This window comes from Erinaceus europaeus, chromosome 13 (assembly GCF_950295315.1).
Source record: "Erinaceus europaeus chromosome 13, mEriEur2.1, whole genome shotgun sequence".
NCBI lineage: Eukaryota > Metazoa > Chordata > Mammalia > Eulipotyphla > Erinaceidae > Erinaceus > Erinaceus europaeus.
Genome location: NC_080174.1, coordinates 81,956,450 through 81,975,817, shown reverse-complemented (window position 1 = coordinate 81,975,817; position 19,368 = coordinate 81,956,450). Strand labels below are relative to the sequence as shown.

Genomic DNA, 19,368 nt, shown 5'->3' with positions numbered 1-19,368 from the left:
ACAATAACAACTAAAACAAGGGCAACAAAATGGGGGAAATGGCCTCCAGGAGCAGTGGATTCATAGTGCTGGCACTGAGCCCCAGCAATAATGCTGGAAGCAAAAAAAACGGAAAAAAAATCCAAATCTTCAATTTTGCTTCCTGCAGTAGAAATAGCACATAGCAGCACAGGCTTACCATACATGACTATGTTGAAGTTTTGTAAATTTTCACTATTACCATTGGTTAATAAGGGCAATTAAAAGTCTGTATACCAACCGTTGAAACCAGCAACGTGGCACATTTAGTGTGCAGCTTTGCCGTATATATGACCCAGGTTTGACCAACACCACCTTCATTACCACCCCACCCCATCTATAACTCTGTCCTTATCTGAAAAAGTCAGCCCAGAGCGGTGAAACCCCAAAGATGATGAAAAATAAAATAAAATAATAAAAAAGAAATACCTAGCTTTTATGCTTGACGACTATATGCAATTTGAAGGCTTTCATGTGTTGTGTTTCCCTGGCATGGAGTAAAATGTTGAGTTCACATATATTTACATGTGTAACTATTTAAGGTCAGAATTTCTCACTGACATTTCTCTTTCTGAAATGGTTTCACTTAACACTTGACCCTCCTTTGGCCTCAATTTTGTGTTGTATGTTACTTAAAATACATCTTTTTTTTTTTTTTTTTAGAATATATTTACTGATTTTGGTTAGAGACAAATTGATAAGGAAGGGGAAGATGGGGAGAGAGAAAGAGACCCCCGTAGCACTGCTTCACCATTTGTGAAGCAGATAGGGGCAAGAGACTTGAACCCAGATCCTTGCACATGATAATGTGTGCTAAACCAAGGGCTTCACTGCCTGGTCCCAAAATCTGCCTTCTTTCTTATTAATTTGAACTTAATTTTAGTTACCTTGGTTTGTTTGTTTGTTTTGTTTTCCACTTTTTGAGTCTCTTTATTTTAGGTTTTCTCTTTTAACGACACAGAATTGAATTTTACTTTGTAATCCAAGTCCTAAATTGAATTAAAACCTTTCCATACAAAAATAATAATAATAATTAAATAAAAAAAAACTTTTCACACTTGTTATTGTATATGCTCTGGAATTTTATTGTATTATTTTGTTATACTTTGTTATTTTTTTTCTACCTTATTTCAGTAAAGTATCATTACTGACATTTATGTTTGTGTTGTTAAATAAACCTCTCTCCTTTGTCAGTTGTAACATATTTTAGTTGTCAAATGAATACTAATTAATTGACAAGACTGCTTATGCTTGTGAAATATGAAAGTTCTTCTTCAGGCTTTAAATAATAAAAGAGGTGGAAAGAAAAAATACCAGAGAAGGGCTTGGAGGAAGCTCAGTCTATAGAGCACACACCATCCCATGGACAAGGCCCCAGTCTTTCTGCTTTTCTATTTCCTCCTCTTTCTCTCTCTCTCTCTCTCTGGGGTGAAAAAATATGAAAAGCCACTAGATAAAACTTTTTAAAAGGAGGGGAGATCTTAGTACCATTTTAATTGTTCATCCCAGGGTTTGGATATTTGAACTGGGTACCAATTATGTATGTGTTGATACTTCTTATTTGTTTATTTGTTGTTAAACCTTTTTTTTCACTTTCTCATTCTGTACTTTTAAATTTTCTAGTATTCTGGTTTTTTAACATTTCTATATTCTCTTTTGACCCCACCTCTCATTTTTCTCTCTCTCGTATCCTTTTTGTGTTCTCTGTGATTTGACTCTTTTCTTTTACTTACTTCATCTTTGTTTTTATTTTCCTGTTTCTTTTTCATGTAGTGTCAGCTCACAGGTAAGCTCTGATTTCACTTTCTATTCTTGCTATTGTTTTTGGAGCTCTCTAGTTTCTGACTTAGTTTCCCTTCTAAAATTAATAAATTCCTAAGTCATAGAGTTTGCACTGGAAGATAGTTTCCCTTCTAGACCCTGTGTCTTAGCATCCTTATGGCCTGGCCTTCCACACCAGTAACCACGTGGTAGTGCCGCAGTGCTAGGGGAACGAGAACTCATATCTGTTTCATGAAAAGAAAAGTCACTAGTGACGTAATAATGGTTCATCAGATTACAGGAGTATAGTTCCACAACACACCACAGCCACTACCAAAGTTCTGTGACTCATCCCCTCCCCCAATAATATAAAAGCACTGCTGAATTAAATGCTTTTTAATTTTTAATTTTTTTATCACCTTTATTTATTTATTGGATAGAGACAGCCAGAAATTGAGATCAGGAAGAGAGATAGAGAGACAGAGAGATACCTGCAGACCTGCTTGACCACTTGCAAAGCTTTCCCCGCTACAAGTGGGGACCAGGGACTCAAATCTGGGTCCTTAGGCACTGTAACATGTGCGCTCAACCAGGTGCGCCACTACCCAGCCCCTTGAATTAAATGCTTTTTATCTGGTGAGTTTCACTAATCTGCCTCACCATTTGCTTCCTCAACATAGAACGATTTAAACTATGTTTAAACTGCCAACTATTTGCTAGCAATTCTTTCGGGGCTGTCTGTTTTACTCATGAGATTTTGCTGTCTTAAATGTTTCTTGCTTTGTGATGCTTGAACTGTGGGTGAAAAATTAGCCAAATGAATAAGTAGGTGAATGCTACATGTATCTTACCTAGTGATGCTTGAAATGAGGATAAAAAAAAAAAATTAGTCAGTTGAATAAGTAGGTAACCTATACCTCTAAAGAGAAAGAGCTGAAACTGTAGACTCATATTTGTTCTGATTGAAAGCAAAGAAATATAAGATTGTCTAAAATGGGGGGTCAGGTGGTAGTGCAGCGGGTTAAGCGCAGGTGGCGCAAAGCACAAGGACCGGCGTAAGGATCCCGGTTCGAGCCCCCGGTTCCCCACCTGTAGGGGATTCACTTCACAGGTGGTGAAACAGGTCTGCAGGTGTCTATCTTTCTCTCCCCCTCTCTGTCTTCCCCTCCTCTCTCCATTTCTCTCTGTCCTATTCAACAATGACGACATCAACAACAATAAAAACAACAAGAGTGGGAGTCGGGCTGTAGTGCAGCGGGCTAAGCGCCGGTGGCGCAAAGCACAAGGACCGGCATAAGGATCCCGGTTCGAGCCCCCTGCTCCCCACCTGCAGGGGAGTCACTTCACAGGCGGTGAAGCAGGTCTGCAGGTGTCTGTCTTTCTCTCCTCCTCTCTGTCTTCCCCTCCTCTCTCCATTTCTCTCTGTCCTATCCAACAACGACAACAACATTAATAACTACAACAATAAAACAACAAGGGCAACAAAAGGGAATAAATAAATAAAGTAAATATAAAAAAATAAATAAAAATTAATTTTAAAAAATAAATAAATAAAAATAAAAACAACAAGGGCAACAAAAAGGAAATAAATATATAAAAAGGTTCTGTTTATTCTGTTTATTTATTTATATTCCCTTTTGTTGCCCTTGTTTCATTGTAGTTATTATTGATGTCGTTATTGTTGAAGAGAGGAAGGGAAAGACAGAGGGGGAGAGAAAGACAGACATCTGCAGACCTGCTTCACCGCCTGTGAGGCGACGTCCCTGCAGGTGGGAGCCGGGGCTGGGTCCCTGCATTTCTCGCCACGTGTGCTTACCACTGCCCGACTCCCAAGTTACTATTATTTAATAACATAGAACTCATAAAAGAGACATCAAAGACCTTGGTACAACCATTTAAGAAAAAAAACCTCAGTGTGCCTATTTCATGACTTTTTTTTTTTCTAAGAATGAGTCTTTTCATTTAGAAAATAAAAGGCATAGGCTTTTTTTCTTATACTGATCTGATGGTTTCTTTGTTACAGAACTTTGCAAGGGTTAAAATGCAGGTAACCATGTCACTGTCTTCCTTGGTTGGCACATCTCAGAATTTTAATGAAGAATTCTTAAGACGTTCTCTGAAGACTATATTGACATATGCTGAAGAAGATCTGGAACTGAGGGAAACAACATTTCCTGATCAGGTCAGAAATGTCACTTTCGGGACCAGGCGGTGGCACACCTGGTTAAGTGCACACATGTCAGTGTACTAGGACTCAGGTTCAAGCTCCTGGTCCCCACCTGCAAGGGAAAGCTTCACAAGTGGTGAAGCAGTGCTGCAGGTGTGTCTCTCCCTCTGCCCTCTCAATCTCTCTCTGTCTCTATCCAATAATAAATAAAATTTTTTTTAATGTCACTTTCTAGATCACTAATGGAATAGGACTTTCTGATTTTTTAAATCAAACTTGGGTTTTTTACTGGAGGAACCTATTCTTTTTTATTATTTTTTTTCTTTCTATTTTTAACCAGAGCACTGCACAGCTCTGGCATATCTGGTAATGCGGGGAATTGAACCTGGAACTTCAAAACCTCTGGCGTGAAAGTCTTTAGCATAGCCATTATGCTACCTCCTGACCCAGAACATGTGTTTTTCTTTTAGCCCACATACCATATGCTACAGATAAGAATTGTTTTCTCTTACAGAAGCCAGACCTTCCACCTTCTGCACCCCATAATGTCCCTGGATCCATGCTCCCAGAGGGTTAAAGAATAGGAAAGCTACCAGGGGAGGGGATGGGATATTGAGTTCTGGTAGCGGGAATTGTACCCCTCTTATCCTATGGTCTTGTCAGTGTTTCCATTTTATAAATAAAAACTAAAAAAACGAAAAAGAATTCCCCTTCCTTCCCCCCCCCCCCCGGCATGAGAGCATTGTTCAGCTCTAGCTTATTGTGGTTTCTGGGGTTGAACTTGGGACTTTGCATAACCATTATGCTATCTATCGCCACCTGAATCTTTTTTTTTTAATTTCTTTATTGGGGGATTAATGGTTTACAGTCAGCAGTAAATAGAATAGTTCATACATGCATAACATTTCCCAGTTTTCCACATAACAATACAACCCCCACTAGGTCCTCCTCTGCCATCATGTTCCAGGACCTGAGCCACCACCACCCCTCACCCCAGAGTCTTTAACTTTGGTGCAATACACCACCTGAATCTTTTTTTATTTCAGTAATCCTCCCTTTCTTCTGGGAATGGTTCATGTCTTTAATGTTTCATTCTATGAAAAATTTTAAAAATATTTATTTATTCCCTTTTGTTGCCCTTGTTTTATTGTTATAGTTATTATTGCTGTTGTTATTGATATCGTCGTTATTGGATAGGACAGAGATAAATGGAGAGAGGAGGGGAAGACTGGGGGGGGGGAGATAGACACCTGCAGACCTCTGCTTCACCACCTGTGAAGCGACTCCCCTGCAGGTGGGGAGCCAGGGGCTCGAACCGGGATCCTTACGCCAGTCCTTGTGCTTCGAGCCACGTGTTCTTAACCTCCTGCGCTACCACCCGACTCCCTATTCTATGAAATTTTAACAAACAGAACAGTAGCTTAGGCAGTCTAAACAAACAAAAAGCTTTATGGTAAAGCAATGTTCTCATATGATTTATGAAACAGTATTTTACAAAAAAAAAAAAAATTCAACAAACTATCTGTTAAGAATATTCAAAACCAGGGAGAATTTTCCTTTGTGTCCTTTTCTTATATTCTGCATATCCTGATGTTTTATTTCACAAATGATAAGCAAACAGGAAAACCGGTTTGCTGGGGCCAGGTGTTGGTGCACCTCGTTGAGCACATGCATTACAATGCACAAGACCCAGGTTCAAGCCCCCCAAGTCTCCACTTGTAAGGGGGAAGCTTCACCTGCAGTGAAATAGTGCTGCAGATGACTCTCTCTCTTACAATCCCCCCCCCCCAATTTCTCACTGTCTTGTCAAATAAATCAGCATTTGTGAAAAATATTTTATGGGAGTTGGGCGGTAGCGCAGCAGGTTAAGCGCACATGGCGAAAGCACAAGGACCGGCTGAAGGATCCCAGTTCGAACCCCCAGCTCCCCACCTGCAGGGGAGTTGCTTCACAGGCGGTGAAGCAGGTTTCCAGATGTCTATCTTTCTCTCCCCCTCTCTGTCTTTCCCTCCTCTCTCCATTTCTCTCTGTCCTAGCCAACAATAATGACATCAATAATAACTAAAACAATAAAGCAACAAGGGCAACAAAAGGGAATAAATAAATAAATATTTTAAAATATGTATATTTTAAACCACGATCTGCTGAAAATTCCACATAAAGTTCACTGCTTTTCCTCCGTCACACTCACACTCCTTAGACCGGCATCAGTATCACATTGTTCATTCCGAAATGTTTAGCTGCTTATCTGAAATCTCTCTCTCAATCAAACCTAGTGATGATAAACAAATGTCAGAGAGTGATGTTGTTGTCACCTCTCCCTGCAGGTGCAAGATTTGGTTTTCAATCTCCATATGATTCTTTCTGATACTGTGAAAATGAAGGAGCACCAGGAGGACCCTGAAATGTTGATTGACCTAATGTACAGGTATCATTTAGACCTCATATGATAAATTTGAATCAGGTGAATAGAAAGCACTGAATAAAGAAATGAACCTCCACAATTATTTATGTGATAATATAGTACATTGAAAAACCCAGAGCACTTTTTTCAGATACCTTTTTTTTAAGAATTGTGCATAATTGCTTAGTAACATATAGATGATCAGAAACAAGATTTAAAAAAATAATAATTGTAACACAATGTTGCCCTGGGCCTAAACTTAGGAAGACCCAACACCCACACTTTAAATGTAAAAAAATGAGCTTTCTGGAAGAAAATACAAATCTATAGGAATGTTTTTTCCTTAACTTCCCTCATTTTTAATGTGGATGTGTGTGTGTGTGTGTATGTGTTTCTAAGAATACATTTTTGAGTAATTTGTAAATTGTTTTTCTTATTTTCCAAAATGTAGGAAAAATTTGAGATTCTTTTTCCTTTGCCATATGATGTTTTTTTTAATGATAGAGAGGCAGAGAGGCAGAGAGAGTGAAATAGACCCCAGCACTGAATTTTCCTTCAATACAGTGTGGGCCAGACTTGAAGCAAAGCCATACAGTATCCCAAATGAGCTATTTCGCTGGCCATGACTTTTATTTTCTTCTTACAGTTGTAGATTTCTTTAAAGGCACAGATAAAATGTTAGCTTTAAAGTAATGATGAGGCAGTGAAACTTTTTTTTCAATACCACAACACTCTTCAGTTCAAGCTTACGGTGGTGCTGGAGATTTAACCTGGGGTTTCAGAGCCTCAGGCATCAAAATCTATTGCATGACCATTTTGTTGCCTTCCCCAGCCTATGAAATTATTTTTAATATTTGTAAGTGTGGATGTAGAAGTCCTTTATACTCCTATAATAAACACGGAGTTTCATAGACTTTTCCCTTTCTGTTTATTTACTTAGGGGGCAGATTTTAATATGAGATATTGAGAAATATCTTTTTTAAATATATTTTTTTACTGTTTGTTTGTTTATTTTTACCAGAATACTACTCAGCTCTGGCTTATGGTGGTGATGCAGGGGACTTTGGAGCCTCAGGCAGGAGAGTCTCTGCAGAGCCATTATGCCACCTACCCTCCGTCCTCCCTCTCTTCTTAAGAGCAGAAGAAAAAAAAAAAGACTCTTGCCCTAGTTCTTGGCAAAGTTATCTTTGGCATTTTTTTTTCTGTGATCTAAGTTCTTCTTTTAAGAATTGTCCATCCATGAACCCAGCTATTTCTCTAAACATACTTAATATTTTTATGCTACTTATTTAAAACGTGCAGTATGTCGTGTCTAGTGACAAAAACCTTTCTGGGCAAATATGAAACAGTCTCCCCACCCACCCCCAACCCCATCCCCACCCCACCCAGCTAGGAAAGCAAATGTTAGCTGAAAAGAATTTCTCTTTCGATTAGAATTGCCAAGGGCTACCAGACCTCTCCAGATCTTCGGCTGACCTGGTTGCAGAATATGGCCGGCAAGCACTCGGAACGAAGCAATCATGCAGAAGCGGCCCAGTGCCTGGTCCACTCCGCCGCGCTTGTCGCCGAGTATCTGAGTATGCTGGAAGATCGCAAGTACCTCCCCGTGGGCTGCGTGACGTTCCAGGTAGGAATCCCCAGACAGGCGTTAGGTGAAGGTATGTTTGTTTCAAGACTTCTCGTTAATTCTCTTTCCACATTCTCTTGCCTCTGGCCTATTAGTGCTGTGTACATACTTAATGGGTTCTTGTATGTTTTGTCTTTACTGCTGTATGTATACTGAAGCATCTATGAAATACACTCAATCTATGGAAAATCAAAATTTGCCATGAGCTTTCTAAGATAAAGACAGAGGTGCATAGAGGGTCAGGAGGTGGCGCACCTGGTTAAGTGCACCTATGACAGTGCACAGGGAGCCAGGTTCAAGCCCCTGGTCCCCACCTGGCTGGGAGGGGGGAGCTTCACAAGTGGTGAAGCAGGGCTACCTGTGTCTCTCTATCTCTCTCCCTCTCTATCTCCCCCTCCTATCTCAATTTCTGTCTATCTCTGTCCAATAATAAATAAATAAGAATAGGGGCCGGGTGGTGGCTCACCTGGTTGAGCACATGTGTTACAGTGCACAAGGACCCAGGTTCAAGTCCACCCGGTCCCCACCTGCAGGGGGAAAACTTCACAAGTGGTGAAGTAGGGCTGCAAGTGTCTCTCTGTCTCTCTCCCTCTCTAGCTCTCTTCCTGATCTCAGTTTCTGGCTATCTCTATCCAATAAATAAATACAGACAATAAAAAGTTAAACAGGTTTATGAATAAATAAATATATTTTTTAAAAAAGACAGAGGAGTATACAGATAGAAAGAGAAGGAAGGGAGTCAGGCGGTAGTGCAGCGGGTTAAAGCACACGTGGCACAAAGCACAAGGACCGGCATAAAGATACCGGTTCAAACCCCCGGCTCCCCACCTGCAGGGGAGTCACTTCACAGATGGTGAAGCAGGTCTGCAGGTGTCTGTCTTTCTCTCCCCCTCTCTGTCTTCCCCTCCTCTCTCCATTTCTCTCTGTCCTAACAATGACGACATCAGTAACTAAAACAACAATAAAAGGGCAACAAAAAGGAAAATAAATAAATAAGTAAATAAATAAATGTAAAAAAATCTAAAAAAGAAAGAAAGAGAAGGAAAAGACTGCCACACCAAAGCTTCCTTCTGTGTGGTGAGGGCCGGGCTCGACCCTCGGCAGCGTACGTGGCAGAACAGCACACCGGGGATCCAGGCCCCCGTATCCGGGGCTTCATGTGAGTCTTGCGCTACACAGCTGGACCAACTCCCCAGCTACCTTCAGAGTGACTTCTCATGACCAAAAATAAGAAAGTGTGTGTGTGTGTGTATGTTTCAGTTCAGTCTCACAAACCTTTAACATAATTCCTCCCCCCCCCCCCCAGAATATTTCATCTAATGTCTTAGAAGAATCCGCAGTATCCGATGACGTGTTGTCTCCAGATGAAGAAGGTATCTGCTCTGGAAAATACTTTACTGAGTCAGGACTTGTGGGACTGCTGGAGCAAGCAGCTGCCTCTTTCTCTATGGTAGATGCCTCTTGTTCATTGTTTCTCCACAGTGATATGCCTCTGAACGATTAATGACGTGTATGCTTATTCTGTCTGACCGGGACCCTGCTATTTCCTTTACTGTAGTTTTCCCAAATCCCATAAGAACTGATTGTCTAGGAACATGTCAAGATCTTTTACTGGAGAGACAGGGGAGAAGTTTATCATTGCTACCTCCTCTTTCAGTAATCTCACTCTCTCCAATATCTACTTCTTTATTTTTTTTTCATCTTTTTTTGTATTATCTTTATTTATTTATTGGATAGAGACAGCCAGAAATTGAGAGGAGTGGGAAGGTAGAGGGGGAGAGACACAGAGAGACACCTGCAGCCCTGATTCACCGCTCATGAAGTTTTCCTCCTGCAGGTGGAAACTGGGGGCTTGAACCTGGGTCCTTGCGCACTGTAATGTGTGCGCTCAACCAGGTGTGCCACCATCTGGCCCCTGCTCTCCAGTGTTTATCATTTGATGTTTAGGAACCAACACTCATCCAAAAAAAAGTTTTTTCATCATTTTCTAAAACCTTGAGGAGTTTCTGGCTGTCTCTATCCAATAAATAAATGACTTTTTTTCAAAAAGAAATTAAAAGTTTTAAAAAATAAGTAAAAACTTTGAACAGTTTAAGTTCCTCTTTGAGTAGACTTAACATGATGTAGGAAAAGAACTTAACGGTTGGATGAAAGATAGTAAGTAGTTACCTCACAGGATTGGTTTTTGTTTTTGCCTCCAGGGTTATTGCTGGGGTTCGGTGCCTGCACTAGGAATCCACTGCTCCTGGAGGCCATTATTTCCCATTTTGTTGCCCTTGCTTTTGTTGTTGCTGGATAAGACAGAGAGAAAGCGAGAGAGGAGGGGAAGACAGAGAGGGGGAGAGAAAGACACCTGCAGACCTGCCTCACCGCCTGTGAAGCGACTCCCCTGCAGGTGGGGAGCCGGGGGCTCAAAGCAAGATCCTTCAGCCGGTCCTTGTGCTTTGTGCCACGTGCACTTAACGTACTGCGCTACTGCCCAGCCACCCACCTCACAGGATTGTTACGTGGATTAAATGAGTTAATATTTGCAAAGACCCTTATCACTGTGCCTGATTCCAAGTTAGCACTAGTGCGTTTGCTGTTAGCATTTCCATCATTATCAGCACTTAGAATCAACACAGTTAAATACAGTATTTCCGAAAGTCTAAGCACGTTAGATGTGGTCCACTTGAAGATTGCCCTTCTGGAGGGCCTCCCATGTCAGTTCCCTCTCTCAGTCCCTGCCCTTTCGACTTCTGTGTAAGTTACCTGAATTAGCAGAGGAAAACAGCTATTCACTATTCATGGACTGTTTTAACAAACTATAATCTGTGTGTATATGTGTACTTTTAATAACTTACAGTAAGTTTGGAGTACAGATACAGTGATCTATATTACAATATTTCTTTTGTGATTATGTATAATTGAGTTTTATTTTTCAATTGATTCACTTAATCTTAATTAAAATAATTACTGTGGCATTTTTGCACAAAATATATTTCACCACTACAGCTACATGGTTACCTAAATATACTCCTGTGAAAAATGGCAGAGGGTGGGGGGATAGATAGCCTAATGGTTATGCAAAGAGACTCTCTTGTCTAGGGCTCCAGTGTCTCAGGTTCATCTCCTACACCGCCATGAGCAGTGCTCTGGTTTAAAAAATATATATATATGTTTGTTGGAAATAAAGTTTATGGCTTGCTGAAACATTTTACCATTTAGTTTTCTTAAAATTTGGAAGGAAAATAAAGTATGTTTGCTAATTTTTTATATAGATGATGAAGATTTATTTACTTATGAGAGAGAACCAGAGCATCACACTAGCAGATACATTGCCAGGAATCCATCTCAGAGCTGCATGCTTAAGAGTCCAACACCCTATTCACTGCACCACCTCCTAGGCTGTCCTATAAATTGTTTCATCATGTTAGAGTTGTCCTCATCAAATAGAATGTCATTAGAAACTCTTTGGGAACGTAGCTTAAGAAGGCAAACTCTCCCCACTTGGTTCAAGGTTTAGTTTCTAGGCAACCAGGTGGTGGTAGGTGGCACCAGCTCATGCACAGACGCAGCTGGCTCTCCTGAGCTTGACTCCAGTCCTGCTGTTATCCTGAGGCCTGAAGCACAAACCATCAGTCCAACCATGAACTCGCAACACAAAAATACTCACGGAGCCTAACCAGAATGATGTCAGACAGCAACTGCTCTCATTATAAGCTGATTGTAACTTTTAGGGAACAGGTCTGTTTCTAGAATAGCATAGGCATTAATAGACATTTTATAGTCCTAACAAGAAATACAAAACTTCTATGATAAAAGGTTTCTGTATACTAATCATTAAATGTCCCGGATTTTTGTTTGTTTGTTTGTTTGTTTTTTGTAAATACAGCTCTTGATTTAGACTTCATAAAGTAAAGACAGAGAGAAATGGAGAGAGGAGGGGAAGACAGAGGGGGAAAGAAAGATAGACACCTGAAGACCTGCTTCACCGCCTGTGAAGCGACTCCCCTGCAGGTGGGGAGCCGGGGGCTCGAACTGGGATCCTTACACTGGTCCGTGCGCTTAACCCACTGTGCTACCGCCCGGACTCCCTCTCTTCCCCTTTCTGTCTCCCTTTATCCCCTCAGTTTCTTTCTGTCCTATCACATATTTGGGGGCAGGGAGAAAAAAGAAAAAAATAGACACCCTGGTGGATTATTTGTGCAGGTACCAAGCTCCAGTGATCACCTTGGTGGCAATAAAAAAGTATTTGTATATGTAAGTGCACAAACTTGCTAAAGTTAGGTGGATAGAAGCAGAATATCCGATCCAAAATCTATGTGAACATGCATGTGGATAAGGGCACACACGCCGATCCATCCAGACAAGTCAATAAACTATGCAAAAATCATTTTATTAAGCCTTAGTAAAATCAGACATTCATAGATAGTGGTATATAGGACGTACATCGTGTGCTTTGCTAGTATGAGCCCTTAGGCTCACTTCTGTATCTGTGCCACAATAAAATAGTGCTTTTTTTTCTGCCTTGTTGAAAGATTTCAGCCATACTATCCTAATAGAAATATTTTGAACTCATAAGTCATAATTACTGACTTTCTTTCAATATAAAAATGAAGCTTTTTTAAAAAAATAAAATAAAACTTTATTGACTGACAATACCGTATAAATTTCAGGAGGGGGGCCAGGCGGTGGTGCACTGGGTTGATCCCGTTGTCAGTATGAAGGGCAGTGACCTGCCCAAGGATCCTTGTTCCAGCCCTCAGCTCCCCACCTACAGGGGGGCAGGGTCACTTCACAAGCAGTGAAGCAGGTCTGCGGGTGTCTCTCTGTCTCTCTCCCTCTCTAAATTTCAAAAGTACAGCTTTATACTTCCATATGCATATGAACCTATGGCATCCATCAAAGTCCTGCCACCCGTCACATTTTCAGGCTGACCCCTCTCACTCCCTCTCCCTTCCCCCTCTGGTAGCCATCATAGTCTTCACAGAGCCTGCATGTTCTGTTTATCGTGTTCTCTCAGTGTATTTGCTTTAGTTATTTCTATGCCACAGATGAGAGAAATCATCCAGTAGCTGGCTTTCACTAAGAAGCAGTATCTCTTAACTTTTTTCTAGGCTGGCATGTACGAAGCTGTTAATGAGGTTTACAAAGTACTTATTCCTATTCATGAAGCCAACCGAGATGCAAAGAAACTATCCACAATTCATGGTAAACTTCAAGAAGCATTCAGCAAAATTGTTCATCAGGTAATGATTCCAATTTCTATCTTTGGTATAAATGGAGAAAATGGCCGGTTTAATCTGCCTGCAAATAAGCCTTGTGAACATGAAGGTCTTAGTAACTAAAACATGAATTTACCTAAAATAGATTATAGGCATCATAAATGTTCCCCTTTTCTTTTCACAGTCTTTTAAGTTACTACTGGTAGCTAAAAAAAAATTTAATTGAGTTATTTTTTGCATACCATGTAGGTTATAATTACAAATCTGAATTTGATTACTAATCCATTATTGACAAAAAGTTTTTATATTTAATTTTAATCAGTTAATGCAAACATTTAAGGAACTATTTTTTTATTTCAGTTTGTTTTACCAAGATCTTCCATGCAATATTCTTTTGATAGATTTCTAATATGAAAAATAACAAATAAAGTGATTGTCTTATGTTTATTTTACTAAGTGGTATGTTTTCGGTAATTTGTTTATATTTAGGAAGCCACACACTATCACTGAAATTAAAACCAAATTAATATTAGTTTTAAAGTGAAGTGACAGTTGATTTCCCTAAAATTCAATTCTTGCTCTGTAAAATACTTTGAAATCTTCCGTTAAGCATTTTCTACTCGTCTATTTTCTTCTCCATGCTACCTGTGCTATTTTATTACCTGTCACTTCCACCAAGAAGGAGATAGCATACTGACCATCGACTTTTGTAACCAGTACTATACCTACCGTCCTGTCTTTTGGCTCAATGTCCTCTATCTTGCCAAGGACCAAGGTGTCGTAAATGAACAGATTTCATCTGAAGAATTTGAAGTCGGCTGTACTGTGAAGCTAGAATTGTATTGTTGTCTAAGATACTGAGTGTAGCAAAAGGCTTTTGAGGAGTCGGGTCATAGCTGTTGGGTCTTTTACCTTCTGGGACCTCCTCATATTGCAATTCCTCTGCTCCTGGAGGGCTTTTTTCCCCCTTTAATTTCAAATAGGAGAAGGAGAGATGCCACAGCATTGAGCCACCATTCCTAGAGTTTCTGTTGATGCTGTTTGGTGCTCCAAGTGGTCCAGGAGCTTGCATTCGGGTTCTTGCATGGTAATATGTGCACGGGACTAAGTGAACTATCTTCTTGCCTTGCCCCGATATAACAGGTGGAAGTTTTTATAGTCTGTTTTCCATAATACTGCAAAGGAATCTATTCAGCTCCTAGAGCACCAAATTGGACAGTATACACATCAGATATGGAACAATCTGAGCTAGTAGGTTCCAAGAAACTGCTATTTGTGTATTTATTTATTAATTTATTTCAAAGACATTTGAGCAAAGTTGCAATTTCTGCCTCAACTTCCTTTGGGCAGTTCACTGAAGCGCCATTTATTTTCCTGCAGTTGGGGATCTAATTTAGACCACAATACGGCACAAGCCACTCGCTGCCTCTCCTTCCCCACAAGTTGTATTTCTACTTTTTAATATTTTTAAAAGGTGAAATTTTAGATACATGGTTCTGAACAAGCAGTATGTAAACGTTATCAGAAGCCTTAAGTAAGAGCTATATGGTGTTAAAATATCCTGCTGTCTTCAGTTCATAGAGAAGAATTTCTGATACAGGGTGCCTGACAGTACTGAACTTCCTTTAGCCTTTTTTTTTTTTTAAAGAAAACCTTTTTTAAATAGTCTTTTTTGTGACTTGCCCTTTTTTTACTTTTTATCATACAGAGTACTGGCTGGGAGGTAGGTAATGTTTTAGTTAGTTAAAGACACTAATAGATTCATTTAATGAGATTTCTCATGCCAATGCTTTGCCCACATGTGCTAGCTGTGGGCATTCTGTTGCTGTCTGCTGTCAACTGAATTCATTAACCAAAGAAAATTTGTTAAAATACTGTAAGTTATTTAAAGAAACTTATTATTAAGAGGTTGTAGGCAGTGCATGGAAATCCTTGTGTTAACTAAAAGAGATTCTTTGGTAAATGAGCCATTCTGTCACCACTTTTGTTTGTTTTTATCCTTTAAAACATTTTCTGACATCAACATTTACACACAAATTTCTTTTTTTAACCATATTGTTTCACTTCATTTCACAGAGGTCGATTTATGTGTTATTGCTCAGAGGTAAAGATAGGAGATGGTATATTTTACCTGATCAATGATGCCATCAATTGTAAAACATACTTTTTTTTTTTTTTAAAGAGTGTGGGAGTCTATGTATTTTACCAGTGTCCAATCAATTGAGAGAAGAGATTACGATGTTGGAGGGAGGGACATCTTAGAATTCATTTAAAAAAAAAATGTTGGTTTCCTGTTTCAGTATAGTCACTGTCGAGGAAAGAAATTCATTTTAAGAAAAGTAATAAGTAAAAAAAAAATAAATTCATTTTTATCAATTAAATTTTCTGGGCAAGAAGAATAAAGAAAATGAGGAAACTTGAAATTTGATTTGACCTTACTATGACAGTGTTTAACAACTAGCGTTTAATGACACCTAAATATGCTACCTTTAATATATTCACGAGAAGTGATAGATCAAATCTTACTTGAAAAATGCCAGAAGGAACTGACAGTCATTGTTTTAATTTTTTCTTTCTGTAAAAGAAGGCATACTATAAGACATGCCCTCATTTATTTTGATGAGATGAAGTATTAGTAAGTCAAGTTTCTCTAAAGGTAGTTAGATTTGTAAAATTGTGTATGTTCTTCTTCCCACTTTGTAGTCAGACTTCTGTTGATTAGACAGCTTAATCTTTCTCTGTCTGGTTTTGCATTGCAGTCCTTGTTCAAGGATCCAGATAGAAAATGTAGAATGGGGCAGGGGGTAGATAGCATAGTGGTTCTGCAAAGAGACTCTCATGCCTGAGGCTCCAGAGTCCCATGTTCGATCCCCCGCACCACCATAAGCCAGAGCTGAGCAGTGCCCTGGCTAAAGAAAAAAAAGAAAATGTAGAATGAAATTTTATGACTATTTCCTTCCATTTCTGAATTGGCGCCCACCTTCTACATTTCCTCAGATGAACCCAGTACTTTTATATGCACATTAATTATCCAGATTATATGTGTGTGATCTTACACACCTAGTATAGAATCCCTTTTTGCTATGGCTAAACTAAGGCTTCTTGAAGGAGATTCACCATGATTATCCATGAGTAATAATGTTCTGTGGATTCCCTAAACTGGCATGGAAGGAATTGAAAAGTAAGCATACAAGATACACAGAAACCTCTGAGCAGTTAATTGGTAGCCTGCTTAATGCTAAATCGACCCCTGAAAGATACAATTTTCACTGGTTATGACATTAATACCATCCTGTCATTGTTTTTATTGCATGGTAAAAGTTGCACAGACTTTTTTCCTGTTTATATTCTTGTCACTACTTTTCACTGGACTTTTAGTCTTGTAGCTTCTAAAATTGTTGCACGTTTTGTTTCTTTGCTTTTCCCATGTAAAACTTAAGTGGGTGCTTGCATTTAAAAAATGTGTTTGCTACCATTTGCTGCTTATTTGTTTTTGAAATTTCCCTAATTAAAGTGCTTTCTGTTTTCTCTCTTGCCCCTGGTTGCTGACCCTACTCCCTACTTTTACTATTGTCTATTGTGGTAAGTTCCTATCTTGTGAATATTATTCTTTTTTTGACTCTAGTAAAACTTCAGTAATTTCTTTTTTTTTTTTTTCCAAAAGACTGTTTCCTAGATAATTTTCTGCTGTTCTCAAAGAAGTCCCAACTAGACTGCAGTACAGTAGGACAGTTTTTACATGGTAGAAAGGCTGTTAGAATTGATGGTCCATTCCCTAACTTCCAAGAAGTATCCTCTGGGCTTACAATAATATCAGCACTGTGTTTTACTTGTCATTATGTGCCTTGATTTGGTACAAATTACTTGAGTGAAACAAAACTCTGTAGCGGTGTGTACATGGGTTTGTACGAGCGTGTAAAAGATAACTCTCGAGACCCAGAATGGCACATTTGCCAGATTGCTAGACTTGCCAACGTGAGATCCTGAGTTTGATCCCTGGACTCACATGAGCCAAAATGATATACTCTGCCTGCATGCGTGTCCGCACGTGTGTGTGTGTGTGTGTGTGTGTGTGTGTGTGTGTGTGTGTGTGTGTGTTGAGAAATATATATTTCAAAAGACAACTCTAAACGGATGCTTAGCAATTTATTTACCATGCAAAATAGCAAATTAGGAATTCTAAATCATAGGATCCTCTACATCCTCTGCTATTTTTAGTTCCTTAAACATGATTAATGTTCAGCCTTCTCTTTTCCCTCTTTGTCCAAACCTGTTTTACTTGAAAAAGGCAGAGGAGTTAACATGATGGTTATATAAGAAGACTTTTGTAGCTGAGGCTCTGAAGTCCCAAGTTCAGTCCCCTGCACCAGCATAAACCAGAGCTGAGCAGGGCTCTAATAAAATTAATTAAGTAATTAATTTTCTTTAAATAATAGACAAGGAAGGATGCTTTGGTCGTTTATTTCTCTGGAATGCATTTTAAGTTACTTTTAGAAAAAGAAATACTGATGGAAGCTGGGCGGTAGGTAGCGCAGCGGGTTAAGCGCACATGGTGCAAAGTGCAAGGGTCCACGTAAGGATCCTGGTTTGAGCCCCCAGCTCCCCACCTGCAGCGGGGCCACTTCACAGGCGGTGAAGCAGGTCTGCAGGTGTCCCCCTCTCTGTCTTCCCCTCCTCTCTCCATTTCTCTCTGTCCTATCCAACAACAACAGCTATGACAACAATAACAACAACAACTACTACAACAAGCGCAACAACAAGGGCAACAAAATGGGAAAAATGGCCTCCAGGAGCGGTGGATTCATAGTGCAGGCACTGAGCCCCAGCAGTAACCCTGGAGGCAAAAAAAATAAAAGGAAAGACAAAGAAATACCGATGGGCCTGAGGAATAGTTTGCCAGGTGGGGTAACTACCTTGCTATGCGTGCCACCAGCTCTGAGTTCTGGTGCCAGCTGGAAGTGCCAGGGTACTGGGGCTCTGATGTCTCTCCCTCCTTCTCTGTTCCTCTCTGTCTATATATCTGAATGAAAAAGCAGCCCAGGAGTTTTGTAACTTGAGTATATTTTTCACACTTTTGAGACGCCATGTCTTCATGCCCCGATTACTATAGGCAAAGAGCCACTAACATATTCTGAGCCCTTAGTCTTATTCTTCAGAGTGAAGGTCAGTATAACAGAGAAAATTTCAGAGCCAGCACAGTACTTTGTTTAGATAGTGCGCTTGCCTTGTCACGCTCATAGCACGGGTTTGCGCTTCGCCCCACCCCACCCCCACTGCCTAGAAAGACAAGCTTCAGTGCTGAGATGCCTTATTCAGTCTCTCTTCCTGCCACTCTGTCTGAAAAAGTTGGCGTAGAGTGGTGAAGCCTCAGTGACAGTCCTACCCCATCTTAACCACCCCCCAAAAGGGAAAAGGTAAAAAGGTTTTAAAGTTTTATTTTCCTTTAATTTTTTGTATTATCTTTATTTATTTATTGGGTAGAGACCGCCAGAAATCTCGAGAGGGAAGGGGGTGATAGGGAGGGAGAAAGACAGAAAGACACCTGCAGCCCTGCCTCACCACTCGTATAGCTTTCCCCCTGCAGGTGGGACGTCCGAGGGCTCAAACCTGGGTCCTTGCACGTTGTCACATGTGCACTCAGCCAGGTGTGCCACCACCTAACCTTTAAGTTTTTCAAGTTTTAGATAACTGCTTGTCAACTTGACAAGCACGTAGTCCATTCAGCCTTATACTGTCTTAATATAATTCAAATCCAGATCGAGGGAGTCAAGGAGAAACTGATTCTATCTCTGATCAGGTCACATCAACAGTATTATTTCTGTTTCTGGAAGACCTCTCAGTTCAGCAAGTACAGCTGGGAGGTGACTCTTTAAGTATGGCACAGGACTTCGTGTGTGACACCTCACAGTTAACCCCCAGCACAGCATTTTCTGAGTGGTACACTGGTGTTCACCCCCCCCCCAAAATTTTTTTTCTTGAAAGATGTCATAACTGAGAACTAGAAAATGAAGCTGAGAGAAACAACTCCAAATAGCTGCCTGCAACTATTTAAGAGACCACAATTTTTAAGATTTGGAATGATGTTTTCTATCAGGAACCTCTGATAGGAGTTCAGCCAGAATAGCAGCATTCTAAGACCCACAGTTTTTACGGCAGAAATATATGTCTGACATTCTCAGAAGTA

The 19,368-nt window shown here is 40.0% G+C and overlaps 1 protein-coding gene across 8 annotated transcripts in view; it reads left to right on the top strand.

Annotated features, from left to right (window-relative positions):
• DOCK7 (dedicator of cytokinesis 7) overlaps positions 1 to 19,368 on the top strand; it is a 172,050-nt gene that overhangs the window by 136,257 nt on the left and 16,425 nt on the right. For 3 of the 8 annotated variants that reach the window (XM_060206309.1, XM_060206307.1, XM_060206310.1), the window contains 6 exons: positions 3,803 to 3,961; positions 6,274 to 6,374; positions 7,785 to 7,977; positions 9,284 to 9,427; positions 13,077 to 13,208; positions 14,893 to 14,907. In XM_060206309.1, coding sequence (XP_060062292.1) covers positions 3,803 to 3,961; positions 6,274 to 6,374; positions 7,785 to 7,977; positions 9,284 to 9,427; positions 13,077 to 13,208; positions 14,893 to 14,907 — 744 coding nt within the window. Of the gene's footprint in view, positions 1 to 3,802; positions 3,962 to 6,273; positions 6,375 to 7,784; positions 7,978 to 9,283; positions 9,428 to 13,076; positions 13,209 to 14,892; positions 14,908 to 16,771; positions 17,643 to 19,368 lie in introns of those variants that run through there. The other 5 variants (XM_060206311.1, XM_060206308.1, XM_060206312.1 and 2 more) reach the window with 4 other exon arrangements.